The sequence below is a fragment of the Aythya ferina genome (assembly GCF_964211825.1).
Source record: "Aythya ferina genome assembly, chromosome: 3".
NCBI classification, from domain to species: domain Eukaryota; kingdom Metazoa; phylum Chordata; class Aves; order Anseriformes; family Anatidae; genus Aythya; species Aythya ferina.
Window position 1 is genome coordinate 721650 of NC_140298.1, and position 27276 is coordinate 748925.

A 27276-nucleotide genomic window follows, 5' to 3' on the forward strand; every position below is an offset into this window, starting at 1 on the left:
GGCTTTCATTAAAATTAATTGTATAACTGCACTTTGCTCATGTAATACAAGATTTGTGGACTTTTTTTTTTTTCTTCTAAGAGAAGTACATTTCAAAAAGATATATTTCTGATGCTAAAATACTGATAATCATATTCAGATTATAAGGTTTCTGACCATAACTTTACTAAATTATGTAGCCATATAAAAGGCTCATCTAAAACAACCAATGTGATTTCCTGGAGCTGGTCTACCTTTGTGTTGCTTCTCTCCATTAATTTTTAAAATTGTACTAGTCACATACATAGAATGAAAATTCCCCCATGAGAAAATCCCCTTCTCCTTTCTTCTGTTAATGTTCCATAAAAGTGAGAAATATATGCTTATGTTTAGGAAAAAAAAATCACAAAGCAGATTGCTCTTTCTTTCCACTACAAGATCTCCAATTTCCAGCCCCTTCACACAAAACAGATCAGATTTCCCCCACACCTGGGTAGTTTAATCTTTTGGCGGCAAGGTAAAAGGCTGGTGAAATACCTTGCCTGCACCATCAATCTACCTGTGGAAGAAAGACCCTGTGTTCAATCATTAGGGTACCAGATGGCATCTAGCATAAATAACTCCCTGGCTCCACCAAAATACTTGAGAAATATATCCATGACCCATATTAACAGTTATTCTGTTATTCTGCCTCAAACAATACATTCCTGCAATTGTATTTATTGCAGGTGTTACCTTCAACATGCAAAATATTGAGCTACTCTAAACACCCATTGAGCAATGTGACCCTAATCAAACTGCAAATATGGAAATAGGTATAATGAACTGGCTTTGCATCAACATGTTGCATGAGAATTGAAGCCCCAAAGCACCATGAGTGAACATCTCACATCATCCAGTATCATAGCTAATGAAAGCAGAACTGGAAGGACAGTAACACAAGAGAAAACTTGCGGTCAAGTGTGCCACCAAGAGGCAACAAAAGCAGAACCAAGAGAGCCAAGGAAGAATAAAAGAGCAGCATTAGTGTGCAAAATATCTGGGAAACCATGGAATGATCTGTACTGCCTTCATCAGCCAGTCTTCACTTCTTGATCTTAGTGTCTGCATTGCAAATTTGCACACAGACTGAAATATGAAGTGCAACAAAGCAACAGGCTTAAAATCAGTGGAGCTGTTATTAACACCAAACCACAATGAATGGTGAGAAATACAGCTCATCAAGAATCAATACCAGGTTTTAAAAATCACCAAGTCTCTATGTAAGAAACTCTTTTCCAGGATTTTTCTCCAGTGTCACTAGTAGCACACCAGGACAATTAACAGAAAAACTCTGGCCCAAACCATCTGTAGGAGACCTAGTCAGTTCTCTTCCTAAAAAGAGAGCATGCTGTGAGTCTGTGTAAAGAAAAAAACAAGTTATCCTAAATGCATGCCTTAACTTTTGAAGGTGAGAACACAGGAAGATGTTTTTGCATGTATCATAGTATTAGTGTTTTGCTTTTAGGAAGTATATTTCAAAGAATATTCTGCTACTAATAGTTTTTCTTCTTCCATACCTACAGAAGCACTTGGGAGCAGGTGGAAAGCTTGCAGAGAATGCACGACAGATGGTTTTCTTTCCTTTATTTTTGCAAAACAGGGACACGTGAAGTTTTCAAGTGCAGGGTTATGCAGGCCAGCACAGAGAGAGGGACTGAGTTGCTGATTGCAGCAAGGCACCCATGTTCAAGGTGTGAGCAGCATGTTGCACGCTGGTAAAGCTAAAAACAGCTTCACAACGTTTAAAAAAATGCACCACTAACCCAGCACTAGTTATGCAAAAGAACAGGCCTTCTTGGGGATTACAGGAGTAGCAAAGATTGGTAACAACTAGCATAACCAAATCTGTGCAAGACTGTTCCCTTTGGCTTGATAAAGGTGCTAGAAGTAACTCCCTGAAGCAGCAAATACCTCTACAGATTTTATAAAGAGGTCCATGTGCCCTCTGCTGGCATCTGCAGTGCAGCTCTCGCCATTGTATACATCAGAGTATTTCTTTTAAGGATGAAAACACACTGTTACAGCTATAAAAACACAGGCATGGTTTTAGAATGTCTATTTTGCTGAGAGTATTTCTTATAATTCTTATGCATATTTAGCTGCTTCTGTGGTCCAATAATCCTTTTACAGCTCAAGTTTTTTCCTCATCTCCCACCGACTACATTATTGGTTAGGCCAAACCATGGCATATAAACCCAGAAATGGCATTTATTCACATATTTATTCACAGACACAGAATGTTTAGCCAAGAACAGCTGTCCAGAGTGGTAAGATAACCTGAAGAGTATGGAGAAAGTTCAGACTGTAGTCTAATCAAAGAGAAGAACGGACTAGGCTATACATGGATAATTTCATACAATCGTTTCTTTCTGCTTCTTCAAAAATGAAACTAAAAACATTTCCATCAGCATATGGAAAAAAATGTATGATTTTTTTTAAAGAAGGCTTTTACCTGGTCTTCACTTGTTAAGCCAAGGTGCATCACAAAATAAAAATGAACTAGGAAATCAGAATTCGGCAGAACATCTTGACGCCTAGTCATCATAGCACAGATCAGCCTGTATGCCTGAAGTTTTCCTTCCTTATATTCATTTGGCAGGGTGGTTGCCTAAAAAGAGCAAAAGCCTTGTTTTACTACATTTTTCCTAGTAGTTAGTTAATACAAAATTGTTATTTTCAGCAGATTTTCCATACAGCAAATCTACTGTATTTATTAAAATAGACTTGAGTCCAAATGTCCTCTGGAAGATATCTGTTGTCTTAGAAAGCAGTGATTGTGACAATTATGAATTATGCAACTGAACACTCATAAATTTAATATTTATACAGAAAAAAACACTAATGTGAAAATTTTAGAAATAACTTACCTTGAATAACCATGATGCAAATATTCTGAGAGGAGGAATTAAGACAGGAGGAGAGGGAGTTGACTGATTATCCATACTTATAGCAAGGTTGTCCCTTACCTGGTGTTTTTAAAGGATGAGAGTTAATAAGCACAATAGCTTACTTTATTAATGTTATTTATTTCATATTATTATTTTTCTATTTTATTATAGCACCTCAAGGCGCTATACCCTGTGCTACCCAAACAGTTCCTCTTTAAGCAAACACCTCCAGGAAAACACATTCTATAGTGCTATATAGCCTAACCAAATATTATCATTTTAGGTTGTACCATCTGCTTTTACACTTAACACAACGTTTGCAATATTCTATTCTATACCTCTGTTTTCTTTGCTACCGTTTCATGATGCCATGTAAATCAACTAATCTAAATTCTCATGATTAAACAGGAATATTTTTTTACTCAGGATAGCTACTAGAAATCAAACAAAATCTGACAAAACTTATGACAGAATCCTCCAAATATCATGCTTGTGTTCCATATACTAATCCTAAACTAAACTTAAGTATCATTTTTACAGGAAAAAAAATATTATATGAAAGTTTGATATACTATACCTTTGCAAGTTTATACCACAGCTCATAGAGATACCCAAAAACTTTTGCATGAATTTTAGGTGACTGTATATTGTTCACATCTCCAAGAATTCCCAAGATCCTCCTCCATAGCACAGCAGCAGAATCAGGATGCCAACCAATGAGACTTCCACCGGCAATTATACTGCAGTCATCAGCAAGATATTCACTGCTGTCTGTAAATTTTAAAATGCTCAATTTCACTGAATTACAAATGCAGTGTACAATATAAATGGAATCAAAAAAGTGGGAATATCAATACAGAATAGGAATAGTAATTCTGAACATTTCTGATGGGATCTCACCGAATATAAACACTAAGCAAATACAATGACTTGGAAATTACAAGCAAACATCAGAAAAACATAAAGCATTAGTCTGGATAATAATTTAAAAACATCAATCACTTTTGCAAGAGTATCACAGTAGTTCTACGAGTTGTACAAAAGTATGTCTATACCTAAAATCTCTACATAATAGTTTCTTCATTTTTCCTTTTTTTTTTTTTTTTTTTTTTTTATAAATCAAACCATTATCTTCTAGAAATCATGAAAGCCTACAATTCCACAGTGTTTGTATCTTGGGGTTTTACACAGATAACAAGAATATTATGGAATTCGAGAATGAAGCTTAATATTATATAAAGCAATTCAGTGAAGCATATCTAAAAGCCAATTATATAAAACATATATGAAATCAACAAGTGAGATTAATTTTTCCTATGTGATGACCTTGGGCTGTGAAGAGGGTTTCTCTTTCACAACAAAGTAGTCTCTAAGCAAAACTCTTTTGGGTTAGGGAATTGCATTTCCCTATGACACAAGGAAAAGACACATCAACTTTTACCCAGAAAAGATAAAGAGCAAAGATTTATGTTTTAATATAAACAGGAACTTTAGAGTAGAGATACCTGAAAGTTTTGGTCTCAACAAACAGAACATACGTAATTGTCATAAATAATTTGTCACTGAGTCGCACCATTTTATTTCTAAAGAGTACGCCTAAAAATGTTTTGTGACAGAAGTACCAAAAACTTAAAATGTTCATTGTGAAGTTTGGAAAGTTTACTACCATGCATAAAGACCAGAGCTGTGGATTTATTTATAAAAGGACACTTTGGCCTTCCTGGGTAAGCATACTCACAAATTAGAGGGGAAAAAAATGACACAGAAAAATAGTGAAGGCATATTGCCACTCCTGCAGGCCCTAGGCACAGGTAGACTTTCTTGATGATGATATACCTGCATGAGATGCTGCCTCCACGCATCGCACATTGCAGAAGAACACAATGATCATCTTCCTAGACTAAACACAGAACGCTGTTAAGACCTATTATTCCTTATAATTTTTTTCATCTCAGAAGTGATCTCTCCCACTAAATCATCTCCCTCTTCTACATTACTCAAGGGAGCACATGGTTCAAAGCAAAAACTGGCGAGAAAACACAAGCTAAAGGGCCTTCTGTATAGAGACAACCCAGCTATAAATCAGTTTTGTATCAGACAGACTGCCCTCACTCAAGGCTTTTTTAGCAGGAAGGCAAATGCAGTTAAATGTACTCTGTACATGTCTGAAACTCATGTACTCTGAAAATATATTCAATCAATAACTGGCTTTTACAGGTAGTATTTCCATTGCTAAGTGTCTTTTCTCTGTATAGAGCAATAAGGTCGCCCCTGCGCCTCCTCTTCTCCAGGCTGAACAACCCCAGCTCCCTCAGCCGCTCCTTGTAGGACTTGTTCTCCAGACCCCTCACCAGCTTCGTCGCCCTTGTCTGGACTTGCTCGAGAACCTTGATATCCTTCTTGTAGCGAGGGGCCCAAAGCTGAACACAGTACTCGAGGTGTGGCCTCACCAGAGCTGAGTACAGGGGGACAATCACCTCCCTAGCCCTGCTGGCCACACTGCTTCTGATACAAGCCAGGATGCTGTTGGCCTTCTTGGCCACCTGAGCACACTGCTGGCTCTTATTCAGCCGACTATCAACCAATACTCCCAGGTCCTTCTCTGCCTGGCAGCTTTCCAACCATTCCTCTCCCAGCCTGTAGCTCTGCTTGGGGTTGTTGTGCCGCAGGTGCAGGACCCAGCACTTAGCCTTGTTGAACTTCATGCAGTTGGCCTCAGCCCATCGGTCCAGCCTATCCAGATCCTCCTGCAGAGCCTTCCTGCCCTCAAGCAGATTGACACACGCACCTAGCAGATCGACACACACACCTAAACCTTTCTTTTAAAGCTTTGGGGATTTTTTTTTTCCTTTTTTGTTTTGTTTGTTGCAGTATTATGAATTCCCAAAGTGTTAAAACAGATGTTATTTTTAAGTGTGTTCAACAGAGAAGAGATCATCTCTCATCAGAGAATTTAATCCATCTATTCTGTTCAGGTGATAGCATTACACTATTTTTTGCCTTACGCTGTGGAGGTTTTGACAGCAAAACAAAGGTTTTTTATTTTAGAAAGCCTCCAAATCTTAAGACCAAATATGTATTTTGTTGTAAAAGAAAATTAAACACCCAAATGAATCCAAGTAACCATATGACATATCAAAATCCTGAAGGCTCAGCTTGTGACATAATTTTACTACAACAGTAGACATCGTTCACAAGTGAAAGACGAGCAAGGGACTCAGATCCTTCCCGCGTTCTCCATGTAACAACCATGCAGCAAACAGTAGCAGGTTTGACTCAGATAAGGTGTTCAAAGGAACAACGTGAAGGTGTTCTCTGACTGTGTGGATGTACAGTGAGCAAAAAGAGGGTTGTGTACACCATAAGGATAACTTAGATATTCTAACATGCCAGTCTGAAATAAGCCGTACACTGTCTTATACGCAGCCACACAGTATGAGCGGACACACGGACAAACAAGTTGGACAAGAACCAGAAAAGCAGCGAGAGCATGCCAGATCCATTGGGTAATTAAACATTTGTTACCACACTACTCTTTTAGTCCACATTACCTTTCAGATTATTTTATATAGCTCATTCTGTTTGTGAACACAAAAGAGCAATTTCTTGTATCACAGACAAAGCAATGAATTTATCATACATAACAATCCTTGCCGGGTATTGTATTACTACCTTTTATATAATGGTAATCTGAACTATGGAAAAAGGTGCACTGGTTCGTCAAACCAGCAGTATTTTAAAGAAAAAGCGATCATGAAAAAAATACCCTTGAAACTATACAGCTCATGAGTAAAAACAGCAGATAAGATAGTTTCACATGTTACAGTATTAAGTTACTGAAGTAAAAACCCTGACTCACATCTTGCATATTAGATGGAAAGGTACCCGGCTAAGAATCAAAACATTTTAGCAGATAACTGTAAGTGTTGGATATGTCAAAGATACTATAACTAAAATTAAAAGGCAAAAGAGCTTTATTTCCATATTAACTTTTCTGAGAATGCTACTTATCACATTCTACTGGAATACAGGCAATGCACACTCTGAAGTATAAATAAGGAGGGTAACAGGATTAAGATGAGAAAAGTTGTTATGCATTAATCAGTTATTTCCCATCAGTTAATATATACAGTAAGGAACTCCCTGCACTTTCTTAGGCAATTCTGCTATGAAATAAAATCTATTAATTTAATAGAAATTTAATTAATTCATTTTACTTGAACACTAGTGTAGGCTAAGAGAGCACAAAGATCAACTATCACATTTCTGCTGATGAGCAGTAATTTGACATAGCAAGCAATGCAATCATTTTCAATTGTGCTTTCATTTTCTGGATTAGAATGTGTTGGCACCTATGTCACCTTCATTCTAATTATACAAATTCCTTAAACTCTGGCCATTTAAATCTCTTTTTTGACATAACAAAAGCTTGGTGACATGCCTAAAGGACATACGTTTTAATATGCAAACTGAACTGTATGAACTGCTTTTTGATACAAAAATCTAAAATAGTAAATATAGTTTCTGGACTAGAGTACCTGTTAAATTTGCATTATCTGAAGGACTAAGCTGAAGCCAGTGAGGTGCATCAGTATCCACACAAACATCTGTTGATGCATTAACTTCATGGTCTTCTTCAGAAGCTTGCCAGGGGATGAGTGCAATCTCTACTTCATTATTATACCCAATGGATGTGTCACTGCTAACACTTTCACCTAAAGCAAACAGAAGATTAAAAAAGATCTCAGATCCTATTTTTAAAAATTGCATTAGCAAAACCTGGTGAGGAAAGTGCCTAATGTATCTGTAACAAGAAAAAATTATCACATTGATTTAAATTGATAAGCTTAAGAAAAATACTGTATTTCTTGGAACTCACTTTTTTCTCTCTCCCTACAGTTTCCATGTGTTTGTTGGAAGTCTGCTTTCAAATCTAATTCATCTGTACTATTGCTCCTTTGTACTAGTACCTTCAGAGAAAAAAAAAATAGTATTAATCTGAGTTTATTAATTACATTTTTGAGAACTACATATTCTTGCAAATTCAATACACAAACACACATATAGAGAAAGTTACTAAAAGTTAATCATAACTGAGTCAATATATTTTAATCTATACCTGGACTACCAAATATCTTTAGATGTCTTAAGGACACCATCATGTTTTCAGTTTCTATTTCTACTCCCTTTCTTAAACTCAGTTTACCTACTAAGAGGCACGACTTTCTACTGATGTTTTTCCACAAAGCTGAAACCATTCAAAACTTTCAAAAGTATCAAAAAACCTTTCAGGAAGAAATTGGTAGTCATCTCTTATGTTGATGCATTACTTTGTTGCAAAACAACCCATTTGAAAGCACCTAATCTTTTGTTTACCTTGATTTTTTATTAGTTTTTTTTTTTTTTTTTCAAATGGATTTATAGCCTACTTGCTGAAAAACCATCAGGCAATTTTCTGCTTCTAGATGATACTCCTCCGTCCCTAAGCGTAATTGCTTTGCTTTACATCTGGTAGATCACCTTCAAATTCACATTTCTTGCATTTCCATGTCATCTATAATAGCAAAACTTGGTTTCTGCCAGAAAATAGAATACCATGTTGTTTGTCACTATATAAGTGTGCAACAAAACCCCCATGTTCTGCACCTCACCCCTAGGAGCATACCAGATCTAACTGCTAAAGGAATCTCTGCTCTGAAACTCCTCAATTCAACTAAAAATTCTGAAATTCCCTTTTAATTTTGTATTTGTAATTAGTAGTGTTATTTTTAAATAAAATTCTATTTTTTTCTGATTTGCTGTCCAGACCATTAATCCATTTTCTTTCTCCATATATCTGAGAAAGTAAATTATTGCCACCAAAGACATAACTAACTCACAGAAATTATTATTATATTAATGAAGGCTGTAGGTTTGGTTTGTTTTGCTTTGAGCTGGGCATCATTCAAGCATTCCCAAGAAAGAAATGCTTCCTCGTGCTGCCTGATAGACTGCAAAATCATTTCTCCTCCATGGCAAATCTAGCTTTTGGTGATTAGTGATGACAATATGCAATTGTGTTGTGATATTAAGTCAAACTGGTCCACATAGAACATCAGCAACTTATGTTGTATATACATGGTCAAACCTCAGCTTCCAGTTGCAAAAGAAGGTGAAACTACAATGTGTTTGACAGCCCCAGCAGCATGTGCTTGTAAATATTTTATAATACATGCCACAGGAATAGAATGGGGAGACAGATTAATTTTTAATTTAATTTTAATTTAATTTTAATTCTCCACAACTACTGAACCTATTCCTCTCCCTCTCCCCTCACCTCCATCACATGTAGTCCACTAGATTTTCCTTCCCACTGTAAGGCACTTTGTTATTCCTGACGTGATTAATGAAAGCACTTCAAAAAAAACCCTTGTCTCTCCAGAGGTGTTAGTATTTTACTAACAGTACTTTAAGTCCAGATATATGGGAGAGCCACGGACCAGAGATGAGATTCATCTTGAAGTCCTCCATGTTGCATTGCATTATACTTCCACAAAGATGAAGTCATTTATTATTTCTACTGCTTGTTCCAAAGTTGCATTAAAAATTTACAAAGCTTGCCTGTCCTAATGTTAACTTATACAAATAATCTGCAATAAATAACTAGTGTTACAAATTGTGCTGAAGGAAATTATTTTCCTCAATACTTCAAACCATCAACCATTTATTCCACTGTAGTGTAGCTCTATAAAAGCCATGAATTATTTACCAAAAAAAAGTGGTGAACTTGTTTATAATTAATAAAGGAAAGCAAAGATGTCTTTTATAAGAATAGCATATAGCCAATTACATAAAATTGTGTTGGCAACTTACAGTATCAGAAGTCACAGAACAAGCATACCAAATAGCATAATGAACAGCTACAGTTTAATCCCAGATCCTATATTGGAAATGTGACTAATGAATTTTCATACTTTCACGTTGCTAGTTTCAAAACACTAATAAAAATCTGATCAGAAATAAAACATTTGTTTTATTTAAAACATGATATCATCAATAATCATTCTCTATTTTGCCTTACATGCTCAGCTTCATGTTCCTTCTTCATATATTCCTTATTTTCCTGAACTGATTTGGAGTCTGAAGAAGATAAATTATGAGAACTTCCAGCCTTCTTACCTAGAAATTTTAGAAGGTAAAAAAGAAGTATAGAAATTTGTGGGATGAAAGTGCATAGCAAATTGCAGGAAAAAATCAGCTACATTTACTTATATACTTTTCATATTTACAGGTAAGTGAAGTAATATATACTACATAATTTTCAGGGCTTAATCAATAAGATGGAACGTGACGTTTTAAAAATCCTTCATAAGCATAACACACTTACACAATCAGAACAGAAGTAGAACTGTTAACTCAGATACACAAAATTTAAATGCAAGTCAGATAAACAAACATAAAGAGTTACACTGAAAATGCATGCTTTTAACAAAGCCCTGGTTTATTAAAGGTTGTGCTCTGCATTCATAGTCCACAGCTTCTTAAAAACAGTTTTTTCAACAAGATACCAACAACAGATTTACTAAGAAAATGGGATAAAAAGCATTTTAGAACCATGGCTGGAAAACAAAGAAGATAAGAGCAGCATCTGTGAAGCTCAACAAGTCTCAGCACTTTTTCTTCTAAGTGTAGCATTGCTATATTTCATCAATATTACCTTGAAAAAAATCGGATGGAAACTGATCTGCAATATCTGAAGTGCTGCTACTTCGAGTTATTTGCTGCTCTTGGTCTACAAATAGGCCTGTGACTTCTGTTCCTGCTGAAGTTTCCAACTGCTGGGATTCTTCAACTTCTGTTGATTTAGTTAAAAAACAAAATATTTGCACAGCCTCAGAATTTTATACGAACACTAACTCCTTAGCTACAAAACCTATGTGAAAAAGCAACCCACCCAAATATTTGAAACTCCAGGTTACAAAAGCTAGAATGTGACCACTAGTTAAAGAAGTTAAATTATTCTTAGAATAAATGTTAAGTTCGGAGAGAGATGTATGAGCAGTTTCAATGGCAAAAGATCTAGAGAAAAGAGAAGAATTACTTCAGGGATTCAGTGTGCACAATGAAGGGTTGGAGGACGTCATGAGAATAAAGCTATCTTTTCCATTGCTAGATACCTAAACTAGACTCTGTTTGTTCTGGAAAAAGAAAGAAGAGAGGCAGCAAAACTAGTATAGAGTACAGAGAAAGTTACTGTGGTTACTGACTTTTCCTCCATAAAGATGGAATGGGGACATCAAAAAGGGAAAGAATTTAAAAAAAAAAAAAAAAAAAAAGCACAGATTCTGGAATAATTTGTGAAGACAAACTGAATCATGCAGCTTTTTTACTGTAACTGAAAATCCAAATAAAAAGAGAGGAGAGAGAAGCATGAAAATTCAAGTGAGAAAGTAAATTGATACACTGGGGAAGGAGCAACAGGAAAATTTTAAGATGAGCTAGCAACACACTTATAGAAATATAATTCTCTTGGCATTAAGTGAAAAAAGACAGTAACATTTGGGACCAAGTGTGCTCCTATTCAGTAATAATGGCTTTAGTTATAGCAGCAGTTAATGCCACCCAACCTAGCTATTAACTCTTCTCCTAGAAATCAGTCAAAGAAGTGACACACAAATCCCTTCAAAGCTGACCTAACAGAACTGTCAGACTGTCCAAGAAGATTTATAGCTGAGTGTTACACACAGTGAATGAGATTTTTTTTTTAAATCAAGTAGCTCAACCTTACAAATTTATTCACTTGCATATTTTGCTTGCACCATCTCATACATTCAAGCATGTAACTAGTTTCTACTCAGTTCCTTGAAAAGACCTTGCTGTCCTCATTTTCCCTTAAAAGGTTACTTATTTTGATAATGAACACAGTTCCGGTAACAGAATAACAAAAACATTTACCTAACCATTCTTTTTCACCCTTCATAACTTTGAAAAAGGACAAGATATACTTCCATTGAACTTGCTCATCTCCTACTGGCTACCAATATTACTTAACACTGTGTTTTGAACAGATCCAGGCAAGAGACACAGAATCAGAGAAAAACATCTCATTCCACAATCCTAAAGAACAATTAACTGGACAGAAAGAAAGCAGACAGACAGCAGCTTAAAAATATAAAGAACATTTATAAAAACGATGACTTTAAAGTACAGTACCTGACAGTCTGTGAGAGCAAGAAGTGTAAGAGATACCAGGTAAGAGAGAGCTCACAGTGTGAAGCAGAAGAGGTACACTTTTAGTAGCTGGCAAAGCCTCATAAAGATGAACACAGTTGCTGATAGATTGGCTTCGCTTAGCTTCCAGGAAAAAATAAAGCAAGAATTATGTCAGAAAAAATAGCAAAATATTTGGATTTTGGAATATCATGATACAACAAAACACATAGCTTTTGAAAAAATTTTAAAATGTTAAGCTCTGAAATATTTCCTAAAGGCTGTAAGTCAATAACATGCAATGCATCTCACACACTGTAATTACAATAATCAGTAATTTCTGAATCACAATTCCACAAAGTGGAATCTTTCATTTTGTCAGCTTGTGATTACCATTCATGGGCTACTTTGACTTACCCTTTTTTCTTCTCAGTGAAGTACCTGTAGCAGTACATACAGCTCAAAACTGAAGAATAGAAAACTTATTCAGCTTACCCTCTGTTAGCTATGCTCCACCCTGACCCCCTGACCCTCAGACTAACTACCTCTTCCATTCATTCATCTCTGCTGAAAATAATCCATTTTCATCCAAGAAGTGGGTTACTGTGCTTCTCAGAAGTTAATCTAAAGATACAGGTACCTCTGCTTTTGCTTTTAAAATTAGGGATCCTAGCTCCAGCCTGGATAAAGCCCTGAGTACTCTGGTCCGAGCAGGCAGCTGACCCTGCTTTGAGCAGGAGCTTAGACCTGATGACCTGATGTTCCTTACATGCTGAATTATCCTGCAGACTCTGTGTTGGGGGTACTGAGTCTTGCTTTCTACATTTATGAAGAGGATGATGAAACGGATACAAATTATGTGAAAGGTTTTGGACTCTTAAGACATGATGGGAAGGTAGAAGCACTCAAAATATTGTTGGACCTGTGAGATTTTTCAAAACTAGAAATGAGAATGAGAAATGAGAAAAAAAATCAAAATGAGAAAAACATCTCTAAATTAGCAAAATGTTACATTTTATATCCAGTACTCTGTTGGCAACTTTTCTCATAATTTGTAATAGAGATGAGCAGCTCTCTCTCCAATGGGATCTGAAAGTGGACCTTTTATAACTTGTGGATTAAATACTCTGTATCACGCTACAAGAAAGCACTTTCCAAGGTAGCTAATGCTTTAGAGACTTTTTTCCAAAATAGTGGTAGTGTTCCAGACATCCAGACATAGGTATGAAACATCTGTGTTTAGGCATTTAGTTAAGTTGCACTATTTTTGCAAGCTGTCACAACTCAACGGTTGATTTAAAACTCAAGTGTTATTGAATGTTTGGGAACATACACATTTAGTTATGGTCTATACCTGTCGCTCTCTGACGAACAATATTTCTTGCTTTCTCAACTCCTGGGGCTCCAGAGGTGGTAGCACTTCTGAATCTCATTGGCTCTACAACTTCTGGATGACTTTTCCAGCTTAATGAAAAAGATCTTCCAACTACAGCGGTCTTCTGAGGCTCTAAAATGCCACCTTAGAGATAAAGAAAACAAACTTTTCTAGCATCGTATGCTTTGGCATGTATTCTTCTACAGTATGAATGGTACAAGCACTCCAACGTGAAAAAAATATTCACCTTCAAAACAGCATAGTTGAAGGAGTAACTCTTTTTTAATGATAGTAAAAATTCAGCTATGGGCATCAGTTGCAAGGTGGCATATAAATGCAGCCAAATAACTGTAATTAAAGTTCGATGAAATTACATGGAAAGGAATTTTGACATTGATGACTATGCCAGACTACAGCACAAGAAACCATGTTTCATTACTGTTCTAGAGAAAACACTGATTTTGAACGCATACTGAATCCGCTAAATAGCTACTATCTATCGACCTCAATTACCTTTCATACCTCAGTGAATGATGAGAATATAAAAATTCAAAGCACTTTATATTTGATTAATCTAAATTTAAAGGTTAAAGAACCTTTAATTTGATTAAAGGTTCTTACACTAGGATTGAGAGGTATTTAATGTTAGATTAAATTAATTTTTAAACTTAAATATCTAACTTGTTTGATACAAAAAGCACTGAAGCATGGAGACTAACCCTTTCCTCTCTGCTTTTTTTCTTTTTGTTCACTGAGTTTATCCAAGGGTAAGTTTGTCATTTCTACCCCATACACAGTTCTTGCCAGTACTGCGGTTAGAGAGTCCATGATATTGGCCCACTCGTTTATCAGCTCCTCCCAGTCAGTCAGGGCAGACAGAACACTGAGCAGTTCATCCCACAGCTCCCGAGAAATGTAAACGCTCAGATTTGCTCTGATCCAAGCCACAATAAGGGTCTGAGAGGAAAGAAACAAGTGATAGGTCATGCATTTTTACTGAAATTAATTCAATGCACCAATTCACATGCTGCTAAATTCAACACCAACCTGCACATTAGCACTGATTATCAGTGACACACAGATACTATGCACAGATACTTTTCATCAAAAAATACTCCCAGAAATATGTGAAAGTTACTAAGGAAATTTTAAAATTCCAAAACATATGTTTCAGGTGATCTTATGTTTCCAGGTAAGCTGAAACAACACTTTGTTTATATAATAATGATAGAAAACAGAACTGCCTGCTATACCTTCCAAATAATTAGTGATTGAACTATGCCTGTGACATTCAGGCTTCAACACTGTAGCTGACCACATTATGTACCAATGATGACCAGATATTTTCATCTCATTAAAAAGACCTAGTTTTGAGATGCCAGATGAACTTCCTCCTAGAAAAACTTACATATAGCTCCCATTTTAGAGGAACTCATTGAAAATATCCCACACTGAGACAAGTGTTTGCTACCATCGTTTGTAACAGAGCCCTGAAGAACTGATCAAATTAGCCGCTTCTGGCAGCTGGAATTAATTGTATTACTGCAAACGAGACTTATTTCATGTTTTAAAAATAGGTTGTATAGTACTGCATAATACTACTTAAGCAAAACTATGGGCAATCAGCACTGAAAACAGGTGTCACACGTACACAAAAAATACTTACACGAAAAAGTAACCCTGACATGCTCTGAGCAAACGTATCCTTTATATGTTTTTCTTTTGGCTTCTGCATCACAGCTTCTGTTATTCTGAGGAGTATCTGTAACATCTGTTCCCTGGTTCCAAAATAAAATTGCACTTTTTGTTCACATGTGTTATTAAACATGCTTGTTAATTTTCATCTACCAGAAAAAACTTTTAATTCTCAATAAGTCTTACACGTTGGGAATGTGATCTTACACGCTCACTAAGATTTCAGAACTTTCGCAAAATAACACTAGTTGGTTGTGGACTGTAAAAATTAATTTTTGAGAAGGTGAAGCCAGGAATGGAAGTAATGACCAGAATCTTTAAATGAAACAGTATCATGATGAAGACATGGCAGAACCTACAATCTCCCAAATCAGTTCATATGGAATTCATAATTGTGATGTGTAACAAGATCTACACCTGAGTAAGTCCACTCTCCCTCTCTCCTGACAATTTTCCCATAAATTTTAAATGTTGATATATTTCTCTTAGATGCAGAATATAATAAACTTACCATGTCTTTTTATTCATTGATAGTTCCATTATCATGCGCCTAAAAATGCTCAGAACTGCCTTGCAAGCATCAACTTGCTCCTTCAGAAGCACAGGGACTTCAGTGCATGGTTCCAATAAGAAAACATTAGCAGAGTTTGTCAAGAACACCTTCAAGACAGGCATTTACAGTCAGTTTAAATAGTGTCGAAAAATTAAAAAAAAGGTCAAAGACTTACAACCAAATACTTGTCATCCTCTAGCCAAGCCTTTCACTTTTCTTAGAGCAAACTTCATGTTTTACATACCGCTTTATTTTTCTAAATAATTCTGGTAAAAAGTCAGGTAGCATTATATGCCCAACAAAGGCATGTGTTACATAGTCTATGTCTTGCAGGTATCTATTCTATTCCCTCAGGCAAGAGCACCATTCCTCCAGCTACTCATTTCCCAGCATTACATGCTTAAGCAGTCACCAATATTTTCAGTAAATGAGGTACACTGAAGCAAATGTACAGTTCTAATTCCTAGTACCAACAGTAGAAAAAAAATGCAGCTTTACCTTAAAATAGGTATCTGGCTCTAGGACATGGGTGCATGGTTTAATATGCTTTTTTAAAAAGATAAAAATGAAGTCCAAATTGTATATTATGAAAACCATCAACTCTACAGTTTCTTTCCTTAATTTCATACTACAGAAAGACCTGTACACAAGCTCTTCAACCAAAATGTGGAATTATAATTTATATAAGCAAGCAGAACATTATTTTCAGTAACACAGAAAATGATAATTGAACTACACATTGTAGCTATATCTCCCTTTTTCCATTCCCAATACAGGGTGTCTATAATTGGCAAGAATGAGAGCTGTCATGTGCTGAGCTCAGCACATCTGTTTGCATAACACTGTGTGGGTGCTAACCTAGAACCCTCACAAATTGCTCTAATCATAAAGTTTTATATGACTATATAATAATATGTAGTAAAGTGACTCCATGACTCTTAGAGCCTTCTAATCTCTATACAGCACACCTGTAATGCAGCTTGAGCACCAGCTTTAACATTTTTGTCCTCGTCTTCTAATACACATCCTCTGTTAACAGCACTGGTAAAGGAGTATGTTCTTCCCCAGCTGGATGAGCGCTTATGTCCTGAGTGGTCAGAGGAAAGCTTTCAAAAACATCATTCAGTTAGTGACCAAGAAGAAAGGAACATGTCCACATTTATTCAGTATCATTTCAGTATCATTTTCAGTATCATATGTCAAAAGCAGGAAGAGATAACTGTCACATTGTCCTATGTCCATTTCAACAAGGAATTAATGTCGAATATTTACAGATTCTAAGCAAACAGCATATGGAATTTAAAGGTTCATAAGACTTCTAATAGCTATGTTATTTCAAAGTATTCTATATTCAAAATATTCTATATTACATTTTGTTGTCACTGACTGTAGTAGTATTTGAATTTAAGCCTGGAAAAAATATAAATTCTTTATGAAAATCATCTGTCAAAACATCACAATTTTTACTACTATTTTAAGAAGTGAACCATCTTTCCTTGTAGAAAAAATAATTCCCATTAACTAGTTTTGCACGGCAGTGTCAAAGTCAACATTTACTGATGATTCATTACAGGACATGAAAAAAACGATGCCACAGAATTTTTATCTATAATTTAATTTCCTAGAGTTAAGGATCCAAAGTTTTGATAAAGTGTATATAAATTAGTAGATATTTTCAAACTCTTAAATAATTACCACTGAAATTAAATAGACCTACATGCACTAGGCCAACAGACAGTGTAAATTTTAACACTGCAGCATATATTATTTTTTTTCCATTACATTCTTACTACAGTATTTGTATAGAAAGGGAATAATAAAGAAATTTTATTTTTCAAAGAGCTGCAATCTTTCTTTGCACTCAGTAAGGCCTACTGAACACAGTAATATTTTAGATTTGTGCACCTTAGATAAAGCACTTTTTAATCCTGATTTTCTGTACTTCTTAAATTTTTACTTAAATTTTACAGAGAAAAATTAAAAGATAAATAATGCTTTGCAGCAAACAAAATAATGTAAATAACTGATACCATACATGTTTACCATCCGTTTGCACTGATGAATCCTCTAAGCTGACAACAGTATCCTCTCTGTTTTCCTTTTTGTCTGGCTCCTCCATGAACACAGGCTTCTCTTGTAATATCCACTTTCTATAGACCTTAACCACTTTTCGCGTTGCAGATATATCAGAAGAAGGCAACAAAAAAGCCTGAATTTAAAGTTAACTACTTTTACTATATATATTTGGGCACAGCAATTCATGCATATATAAACACACACGCAGCATCATCACCCATAAATAACATAACTCAGAAAAAGAAAGGAAATGCGTTTTTTACATTTATGTCTGTACTAGGAGCTATGGTTAATCAACAACATATGCATATACCTACAGCAGTGTGGGATTTCACAATTCTGTAAGCATTAACTTCAAGTGACTTCCATGTTTTATTTGTTCAAACAATAAAAAAGAGGTGGTTTTGTTCATACCAAGTTCTCTAACTTTGGGTGGATTCATCGCACAAGTTGTTACTAAGCCAGAGAGGCCTGGCAGGCTAAACTTGGATACCACACTGCACTTTCTGAAGAAGCTGACTTCAAATTACATCACCAGTATATGATATGAAATGCCATTTCAGCAAGTGTAGGTAAAGACAAGACAGTAAATTATGATGAGGACAGAAGTGGCAGGCATTTGATCGTTTTCTGATAAAAGTCAAAAATCAAAATAATGAATTTACTTTCATCTTGCTACCCAATGTCAGTATTTGGAACCATTCTGTAAAGATGTCCACTTCGAAAGCTTTCAAAGACCATACCACCTGCTTTCCCATATTTCTGTTGGTTTTAGGCATCTAAAAAACCACATGTCTACAGTAATGTGTGTTAGCCTCTTCCAATATTTTAAGTCCTAAGAAATTACACACTCACTAAACTGTGAAAAATGTCTAGATATTTTTATTGGCTGAGTATTATTCATTGTTTTGCTATAAATTTCATCTGATCACAGAAAAATTCATAGACTTTAAAAAACAAATCTCACTACATACTAGCACCAACCACTGGAAAACCTTTGGACTACAGAGAACTGGCACAGAAATCAATATATAAAAATTTTATCTGGTAGAAAACAAATTGTATTTGGTCAAGACAAAATGCTTCTATTTTGGCATTACTATGTACTATATTACAAAGACACTGAAAAAGACTGAAATCCATTTTTCAAATTAAAAAAAAATCTCTTCCAACTGTGAAGAGATTACCTGCTCTCCATAGTTAACAGGGACAAAAACTATAGCATTGCATTTCAGAATACACACTGATGGCATGTCTTCCCATAACCATTTTAGCCACAAAACATTAAAAGGGTATCTTGCTCAGGTTGGTGGAAATCTTTGCATCATATAGTACATTTCCCTTTCTCTAGTCAGCACGAAGTACAACATCCAACAGCTTAATGGGGTTTTCAACTAATAGTCTACAGAAATTAAAGGGTTATCAAAAGCAAGCTTATATACGTCATTCAACAATTATAAGTGAAATTTCTGAAAATGTCTTCACGGACACTGTCAAGTTATTAAAGATGCAGAAACTGAAAAAGCCAAAAGACAATTGCTAGACTATTAGAAAAACAACAGCTCATCTATGGGATGAATGACTACTACAAAAAAAAATAAAATGCTTTCTGTAAGGCTGAGAAGTAAGGTAGAAAGAATAATATATATATATGTATACATATGTATGTTTATAAAGCATTCCATAATTCATAGGGACTAGTGAGATTCCTCTAAGGGAGAGATAAACACAGAAAAGATCCAAGTGCTATTATTATCTGCTTCAGTTACTGAACACTGGCCATATTTAATAAAGATAAAAGTGCTGCATCGTACTAGCCTTTGTTCCCTGGAAGCTGGTCTAAGCTGGTCTAACTTTACAGACACTTTGAACAAACACCAGGAGACGGCAGCATACCACAGAGGTTCCCAACATACACAAAACACTCCCTGTCAAAATCACATCCATCCCACAAAAAGCACTTGTACAAGTTCTTACACTGTGCCACACAAAACACTTTCAGTAAAGCATGTGTGCTCACTCGTCTTCTGCACGGTGTCTCCTCTAAATTTATGTGACCTAAAACTGATGTTTCAACCAACTGCTGCCTTGATAACACATCTAAAGAAGGTGAATTGCCAGTAGATCATGTATTTTTATCCCAAACAATACAAAAGATGTCAAAGTAAAGAGTACGAGCAGAAGCAATCAATAATGTCCAAACAGACGTTAAATGCTGTCTTTGACCACAGGAATTAGAATCTTACTATTTCAAATAGCAAGCTAATAAAGTGTCAAATTCAAGTATGACTAATTGCTACTTAGCATCAGCAACAAGTTTCAGTTCCCACAGAATTTTTTTACTTCATCATTAAAAATAGACCTAGGAAGGAATCCAAAATAAGTGTGTGCTCATGTGATTAACATCATTTGACCAGTTATCTGACCAGCAGCCTTCAGTGTTCTTTCTAATGATGATGACATTTCCTTTTTAAAAAATCATGTAACAGCAACTACACATCCACACGTACCTGTCGAAACACCTCATTAACAAAGTTAACATATCCTCGTGTGGACAAGAGGATTCTCTGCACCATCTCATAAACAGTTCGATGCTGCTCTTCGATGCTGCAGAGGCTGGAACTACTGAGCCGTCGGTCAGACAAGGTGCTGCTGTTCGAATGGCTTCTCTCCTGCTCGCCTGCATAAGACACGCCAGTTTCCAGCTCTGGGTTTTTATCTTGATTTACAACACCAACAGTCTACACAGAAGAAAACATGTGCCTAATTAACTTACTGGAGTACTGCATGTCAAAAATCTGGGGTACTTAACTCAGAACTCACGATAGCAACACTCATTCACACTGCATGCAGGGATTCTAGCCACCAGGAAGTGCAACTTTCAATCTACTTCTTGATACAGGAAGGAATTTGTTCTTGTACTCTATATGATATATACTTTCTATGAGTCCTCCCAGCCCAGCACAACTGACTGACTCGTCAACCACTCCCTAAGACAAAAAAGAAGACATGCAGTGGTGGGAGTGGAAGAAGGGACACACAATGGAGAAACATCTCCAAGTCCCTTTGATTTTTGAGAAAAGATGGATCACAGCTCTATACATGGCTCGTACACTTAGGCATTCCTAACCGCTCTTTGTCAGGCATTGTTCTGCCATAGTGTTGCATGTCTTTTCCAACATTTCATCTTGAACCATATCTGGCTAAAATGATCAGTCCAGGGAAGAAAGAGGACTTAGCCTTTAGAAGACAGTCAGTAAAACTTGAATTGAGTTACCAGAAAAAGAATCCCACTTCCACCAACCGAAAGCATTGCCCAAATGCAGTTCTGCTTTTGTTTACTTCAATAAGGCTGCCACCTGTTCGTCAAAGTGAGCAGTAACAGAGCAGCAATATCATTTCTACTGCTTTTGATAATGAATGTTTTTGTACAGTCCTGCCACACCAGTGAAGCACAGGCTACAGGCAGTTAAATTTAAGACCATTAAAGTCAGCATGTGCCAAAAGCTGACACACTACTGCAGCTAAGTGATAACTTTTGACCAGTTTCCATTTTGAGGGCAGCAATATCTTTACGTATCGTAAATATCTAATTGGTATTAGTGTTCTATAAAATTCAGTGAAGAGAAAAAAATTCATTTTCCAGGGTATGTCAGTTGCAATGGTACAGCAACTATTTATACAGAAGGTGTAAATTCCAACGAGAAAAAATAATAATAATAAAAAGTGCTTGTAGTAAGTAAGCTACATCTAGCTGTTCCAGGGTTTCAAAATTCTGCACTTCAAAACAAACTACAAACTTCAAAAGCAAGTAACATGAAAATATGCATTTTGACTTTCAGAGTTAATAAATGCTTTTCCACTCAATCCAGATGTGACACTGACCTACAATTCAAGAGAAGAATATAGAATTGACATTGATTCTAGATTTGTAATGGGAAGCTGGAGAGTCTCTTAAAACAATTTATTTCTGCAAGATTAATCTTAAATCCCTAATCCTACAGAAATCTCAACCAGCAATTTGAAAGTAAAATATTTTTCTGTTATCTCATTGAAAGAGCTGCTATAATCAAGAGTAAAACAAAATGGCTTTTGATGTTACTGGAAAACGGTCTATGCCACAAATAAATTTGACAGTTTACAGATTAAATTCCAAAAGTCTAAAGATAATACTGATGATGCTGTTAAGTTAAATACCTATGAGAATAAAAAATACTAATAAATTACTAAAGGGATTCCCTTGAAGACTCCCTCCTTTATCAAAGAAAAAAAAATAATGAATTTACGAGTACATAATTTATTCACTGGGAAACTGCATTTCTTTCTTCTTTCAGTTGTCAGTGTATTGTGATCATTTGCAAGGTTTCTAGCACATATGCAAGCAAAATAAAAAAAATGAAAACTTTAAAGCACACCTGAATAATTTTAGGGAGCATTTCTCCTCCATTTTTTGTATTCTGAACAGCAGTTAAATATTTCTTTTCAAGAAAGAAGGTAACAAGCCACTTAATAAAAACAACTCGAGCTGCCATATATGGAATTTTTGTGCTATAGACATTTTCATTGTTTCGTGTTGCAGTAATGTATACTGGTCTTGGTCTTATATCAGGAATATCTGGTGAGATAAGAAGAGAAGATGTAAAGAAAATTTAATATTAAAAAACTGTAATTGCTTCCAGACTTCAGTTAAATGCATCGAACATGTCACCAACAACATTTTGTCCATATGAAATAACAGATGCAATGACTTACTATTTTTATTATATTAACGCTTATATTCATAATTTTATTAATTCTAAAGAAAAGCAAGAGAATAAAAGCACAAATCTCTCTTGAAGTTCATAAATTGTATCAGGCAAAACAAAGGAAAGCAAAAGAGAAGGACTGCAAGTAGAAAGGTAAAATCTGAAACGAAGAACTATTCCTTCTGCAACATAAGTTAATTTTATAACTTTCAGAGTTTTATTGGTAATGTAGACAGAGAAGGTGTTTCAAGAACACTCGATAGTAAAAAGATTAAGAAGAAAAAGGGCATTTAGCACATGGAAAAGAGATATTAGTCAGGTGCAAAGAGCATGGCACAAGCTGAAATAAAAGAAAGAAAATGCATGGGAAGAAGTGGAAGATTGACAAAGGGAGACTGGGTGTGTCATAATTAACTCATAGGCATAGATTTGAGGGAAAAAAATCACTTGTATACAGCTGAAAAACAGGGAAGGACTGTGCTCTAGCTGTCAGCAACGCAGTTGAAGTGGCACAGAGGTGACTTTAGACACTAAATTGCAAAGGACGGGAGCTACAAGTCAGAGGAGGGAGGGGAAGGATGACGAAAACAAGGTTGCAGTACATCAGGTGAGTATTAACAACAATGCTCCTATTGACTCTAATATATAATTCAATAGAACATTAGCAAAAGGTCAAAGAAAAATGTAAGCATTCCTAAAATAACATGCTTTTAATCCTACAGCTGTGCTTCCTAGAGATACTTCTAGCAACGCAAACTAGCTCATTGTTTCTTTCATAGCTACATCTGTTTCCTTCCATTTGTCCCTTCATGTTCATTTTATTCTTTTCAAGGAAACAAGAAGTAAAATAAGAAAAACTTTAAGTTAGCTGCTTCCTCACACTTAGGGAAATTTCTTTAAAAAACCCTGTCAGAGAGCATGTTCTGTCTCGATTGCACATCACAGTTACATCAAGTCCTTGTTCACTTGATATAAATGCTATGCATGTGTATTTTAAGGAAACATTTACAGATTCTTCTTAGGAAAGAAGAACCTGGCCAGCCCATAGGCAGCAATGAACAGCAGCAACCTCCTGGACTATCGCAAAAATTAAAAGTTGTACTAGGAAAAAAATCAAATCAAGAGAAAAGAGAGGAAAAATCCTTATTCACCAGAACTGTAGTAGTATGCCACTAGATAACAGAGATGCTACTGAAAACAGTCACCATTAATTATTTTTCTATTTAAAAGACAAAATTCACTGCTTACCTAGAACAGGTTTGTAGAGGTTAGTTAGCTTTGTAAAAGATGGAAACAAGTGTGGAAGGTAGTATTTTCTAAACAAGGTAAAGAGAAACTTAAACCCAGTGTCTTGGTTCTCCTTATTCTTCCACTCCAAACTTGCAGCCTTTGCCATGGAGTTAAAAAGAAAGAAACACAAAAAAAGTTTCAAATTAATATTTTCTACTGAGAAGCATTCCACACTGATGACAAAATGCTGTTCTACAGAATAAGTAAGATGAATAATTGTGTTTTAATAAGAAAGATGAAAAATTATCACTGTCCCATTTTTTTTTACAATAAGAACAGTAAGAATATAGGATATTACCATGAGGACTCTAGCACATCAAACAAAGCAAGCTCATTAGAAGTAAGCATATCTGTGCTGTTTTAAGGCAGTGAAACACCAAAAATGCAGTATTAATGTTTTTAACAAACTTGCTTCTTACCTGTAAATTTAGACAAAGTTATGAATGTCTCTGGGCTACACTTTCATCACGAATAAGTTTTTAATCAGAAACACACCCAATGCCTAGGTTTAAAACAGCTACACACATATGCAATACTCCTTCGAGATACTTGACTCGAGGCACAAGTAATTTCCATTGACAAGGAAGAGGCTGACATCTACGTTTTTAAAGGCACTCTTTTGTTCCTGAACAGATCAACGCCAAGGAATCATACATGTAATTTCAAGAGAAATCTTTATGGATGCGAAGTAAAACTGTGTGCAAGTTTGGATAACATTAATAAATTTTGTTCACATTTCTGAGAAAATTTAGTATTTTTACCAAAAATGGCACACAAAAAAATATCTTGGGGATGATTTTCCCGTTAAAAGAAAAAAGAAAATGCAGACAACAGCTTCTTCCTGGAAAAGCACAAGAGCAGCTCTGTACAGAAACAGTGCAAATGATGTTCTAACACTATACAGTCCTTCAAACATGAATAGTTAAAAACATTATATCCTCCGCACCTGAATTACCATATATTTTAACAGTAGCTGAAGAAAGTAGCAGGTTTGGTCATCAGCAATTTTCTCTCCAGAAACAGCTGGCAAAAGTGGGGTAATTTCTTCTGGAAAAATCTTAGCTGAAATAAAAGGAGAATGCGTTAAACACAGAAAACCTGAAAATAATGAAAAAATAAAACCAATTTGATGATTACTAATGTGCTTATAAGTTGCACAAAGCCAAAACTGCTTGGGTTTCCCTTATTTTTGCCAAGTCCCACCACATGTAACTGAGGACAGCACCAACCTTTGATTTATTGCAGTTTGGAAGGGTTAACACAGTCACTGCAGGTTAACCAGTAAATTGTAAATCTACATAACAACATATTTTGCAGTAACATGTTCATGTAACTGCATCTCAATTCAAAAAAAAAAAAACAAAAAACAACCAAACATCCCCACAACTGTTCTGAGCTCAAAATGACAAGACCTGAAGGCACTACAGCTCCTTCAAAACCAAAATCTGAACCATCTCTGAATTACAAAGACAAATTGCATCATCCTTGTGACATCTTTCCCGCAAGCAGCTCTACAGCTCCATGATGACTTCAGGGGAAGGGGGAAAGCAAAACACCTAGCACAGGAATTCTGTTAGTTTACTCACCATCTGGTGAATTAGGAGGACTAATGAGGTTATCTAGTGTACAGGGACCTCGTGAGGACATAATTGGTGGAAAACCAGGCACAAGGCATGCAAATATTAATATCTGCTCTTCTGCACAGTTAGTCTGAAGTGCTTGAAGCCAGAGAAGAAACAGTCGTATTCCTTCACATCTTATCTACAAGGGGATGATTTTGTAGAAAAAAAAATATTAAAACAAATTTGAAAGTACAGTAACACAGTTAAGTAGTTAAGAAAGTGCAGGACAAGTACATTCATTCAAATTCTGTCCTAGCAAGTCTTTCGGTCATACCATGAGTAATCACATCACTAATTTAACAAAAGCAGAGAAGGGCGGGAGCAAACTGTAACCAAGGTGGTGGCACTCTGAGGAGACAATATTACTGCCCCAACTTCAGCTAGAGGTCAAAATCCCATGGCTGTGCTCCCCCGACTGATGGGTCAAAGGCAGCTCAGCCCAGCGGTGTAGGAAGAACAGCAGCAAGTGGAACGTGCCGGGAAGCTGCCCCTGCTCCAGCCCTGCCGAGCCTGAAATCCTGGCCCCACACAGCCCATGCAAGCCACTGTCTTCAGCATCAGCAGGACCAGAAGATTCTCATGAAAATTACGATGCAACAAACCACCCAAGGTAGAGTACTCCATAAATTTACTTTCTTCTTTTTCATTATGCAAGATGCAATTTTAGTTTTAGTAATTTATTTAGAAAAGTGGATTTAAAACTATTTAGCAAACAAGCAACCAATGTATTTAATACAATGCACTTAATGCTAGAGAGATCTGAAAGATGAAGAATTAAGCAAAACACGTTTCTACCTTCTTTGGGTAAGTTTAGAAAGGTCACAAAATAGCAGAACAACTGCTATTATATAGCAAAACAAAAAAAATAATACGAATATTAAAATAATCTAGTTACAACATTAAAATTTGTGATTAAAAGGTGAATAATTAAAATTACAAAGCCTAACAATCTTAGAAATTGATACTGAAAATCTGTAAAGTAATATGCTTCATACAATTTAAAGTAAAAAGAAATAAGGATGCATCATCAAAGAGAGATACCTTGAGGGAGTTTCCAGTGTGCAAAAGTTTCTTCAAAATTGACGCTGGATTAGAAAAATGAAATAGACATATATCAGATACTAACATGGTCACTTTCTACTAGAATGCTTTCTAAAAAAACACTACAGAAAAAAAGCTACTTTCATGCTATTTACTATGTATCTACTTCACTGGTAAGAAAACTTGAGTGAGAAAACACAAAATGAATCAATTTACAACCATCAGCATCATCATCAGGTAAATAGTTCTTTAACATCAAATATAATGTCTCTTTAGAGCAAGGTACTTTGGTTTTAGTCAGATGATAATCTTCTCAAATTGTTTTCATTGAAAAATAAAGTACCTAGAGAAAATTTTGACCTGCTAGTTTGGGGAAAATGCTTTAAACAAGTGTATTTAAAATTTTAGGCAAATGTATTAGTTTCTGCAAAGTAACAAATGGACCATAGTAAGTCCAACTTATAGGAATAATGCATTCAAATAGAGTAATATTGACTATTATGATAAGAAAAAATGCTAGAAATCGGTATGATATTGTATATGTCCATTAAAAATATATATACATTAAAATTGCAAAACATTTTTATTCTTGTTTTAAAAATACCCAGTCAACTATCCATAGCTTCAGAAATCTGATCTAAAATCAGAGATCTTATACATCAAATGCTTTAGTTACAAAACATTTTCAATCCAATTCTTAGAAAAATAACATAAAGCAGCACTCAGCTATTTCACCTGGATTTGAGAATTATGTGCCTTACTTAAATGTGACACCTCAAGA

The 27276-nt window shown here is 35.6% G+C and overlaps 1 protein-coding gene across 7 annotated transcripts in view; it reads right to left on the reverse strand.

The window, feature by feature from the left end:
- RALGAPA2 (Ral GTPase activating protein catalytic subunit alpha 2) overlaps positions 1-27276 on the reverse strand; it is a 141596-nt gene that overhangs the window by 83593 nt on the left and 30727 nt on the right. For 6 of the 7 annotated variants that reach the window (XM_084514277.1, XM_084514276.1, XM_084514281.1 and 3 more), the window contains 20 exons: positions 26496-26539; positions 25419-25593; positions 24779-24894; positions 23791-23929; positions 22213-22412; positions 20308-20538; positions 17757-17930; positions 16690-16827; positions 15680-15828; positions 15140-15251; positions 14193-14430; positions 13453-13617; positions 12102-12242; positions 10606-10743; positions 9970-10067; positions 7789-7879; positions 7448-7624; positions 3487-3680; positions 2889-2987; positions 2474-2629 (listed from right to left, as the gene is read on the reverse strand). In XM_084514277.1, the coding sequence (XP_084370403.1) occupies positions 2474-2629; positions 2889-2987; positions 3487-3680; positions 7448-7624; positions 7789-7879; positions 9970-10067; positions 10606-10743; positions 12102-12242; positions 13453-13617; positions 14193-14430; positions 15140-15251; positions 15680-15828; positions 16690-16827; positions 17757-17930; positions 20308-20538; positions 22213-22412; positions 23791-23929; positions 24779-24894; positions 25419-25593; positions 26496-26539 (2975 nt within the window). The remainder of the gene's footprint in view (positions 1-2473; positions 2630-2888; positions 2988-3486; positions 3681-7447; positions 7625-7788; positions 7880-9969; positions 10068-10605; positions 10744-12101; positions 12243-13452; positions 13618-14192; positions 14431-15139; positions 15252-15679; positions 15829-16689; positions 16828-17756; positions 17931-20307; positions 20539-22212; positions 22413-23790; positions 23930-24778; positions 24895-25418; positions 25594-26495; positions 26540-27276) is intronic. The other variant, XM_084514278.1, reaches the window with a different exon arrangement.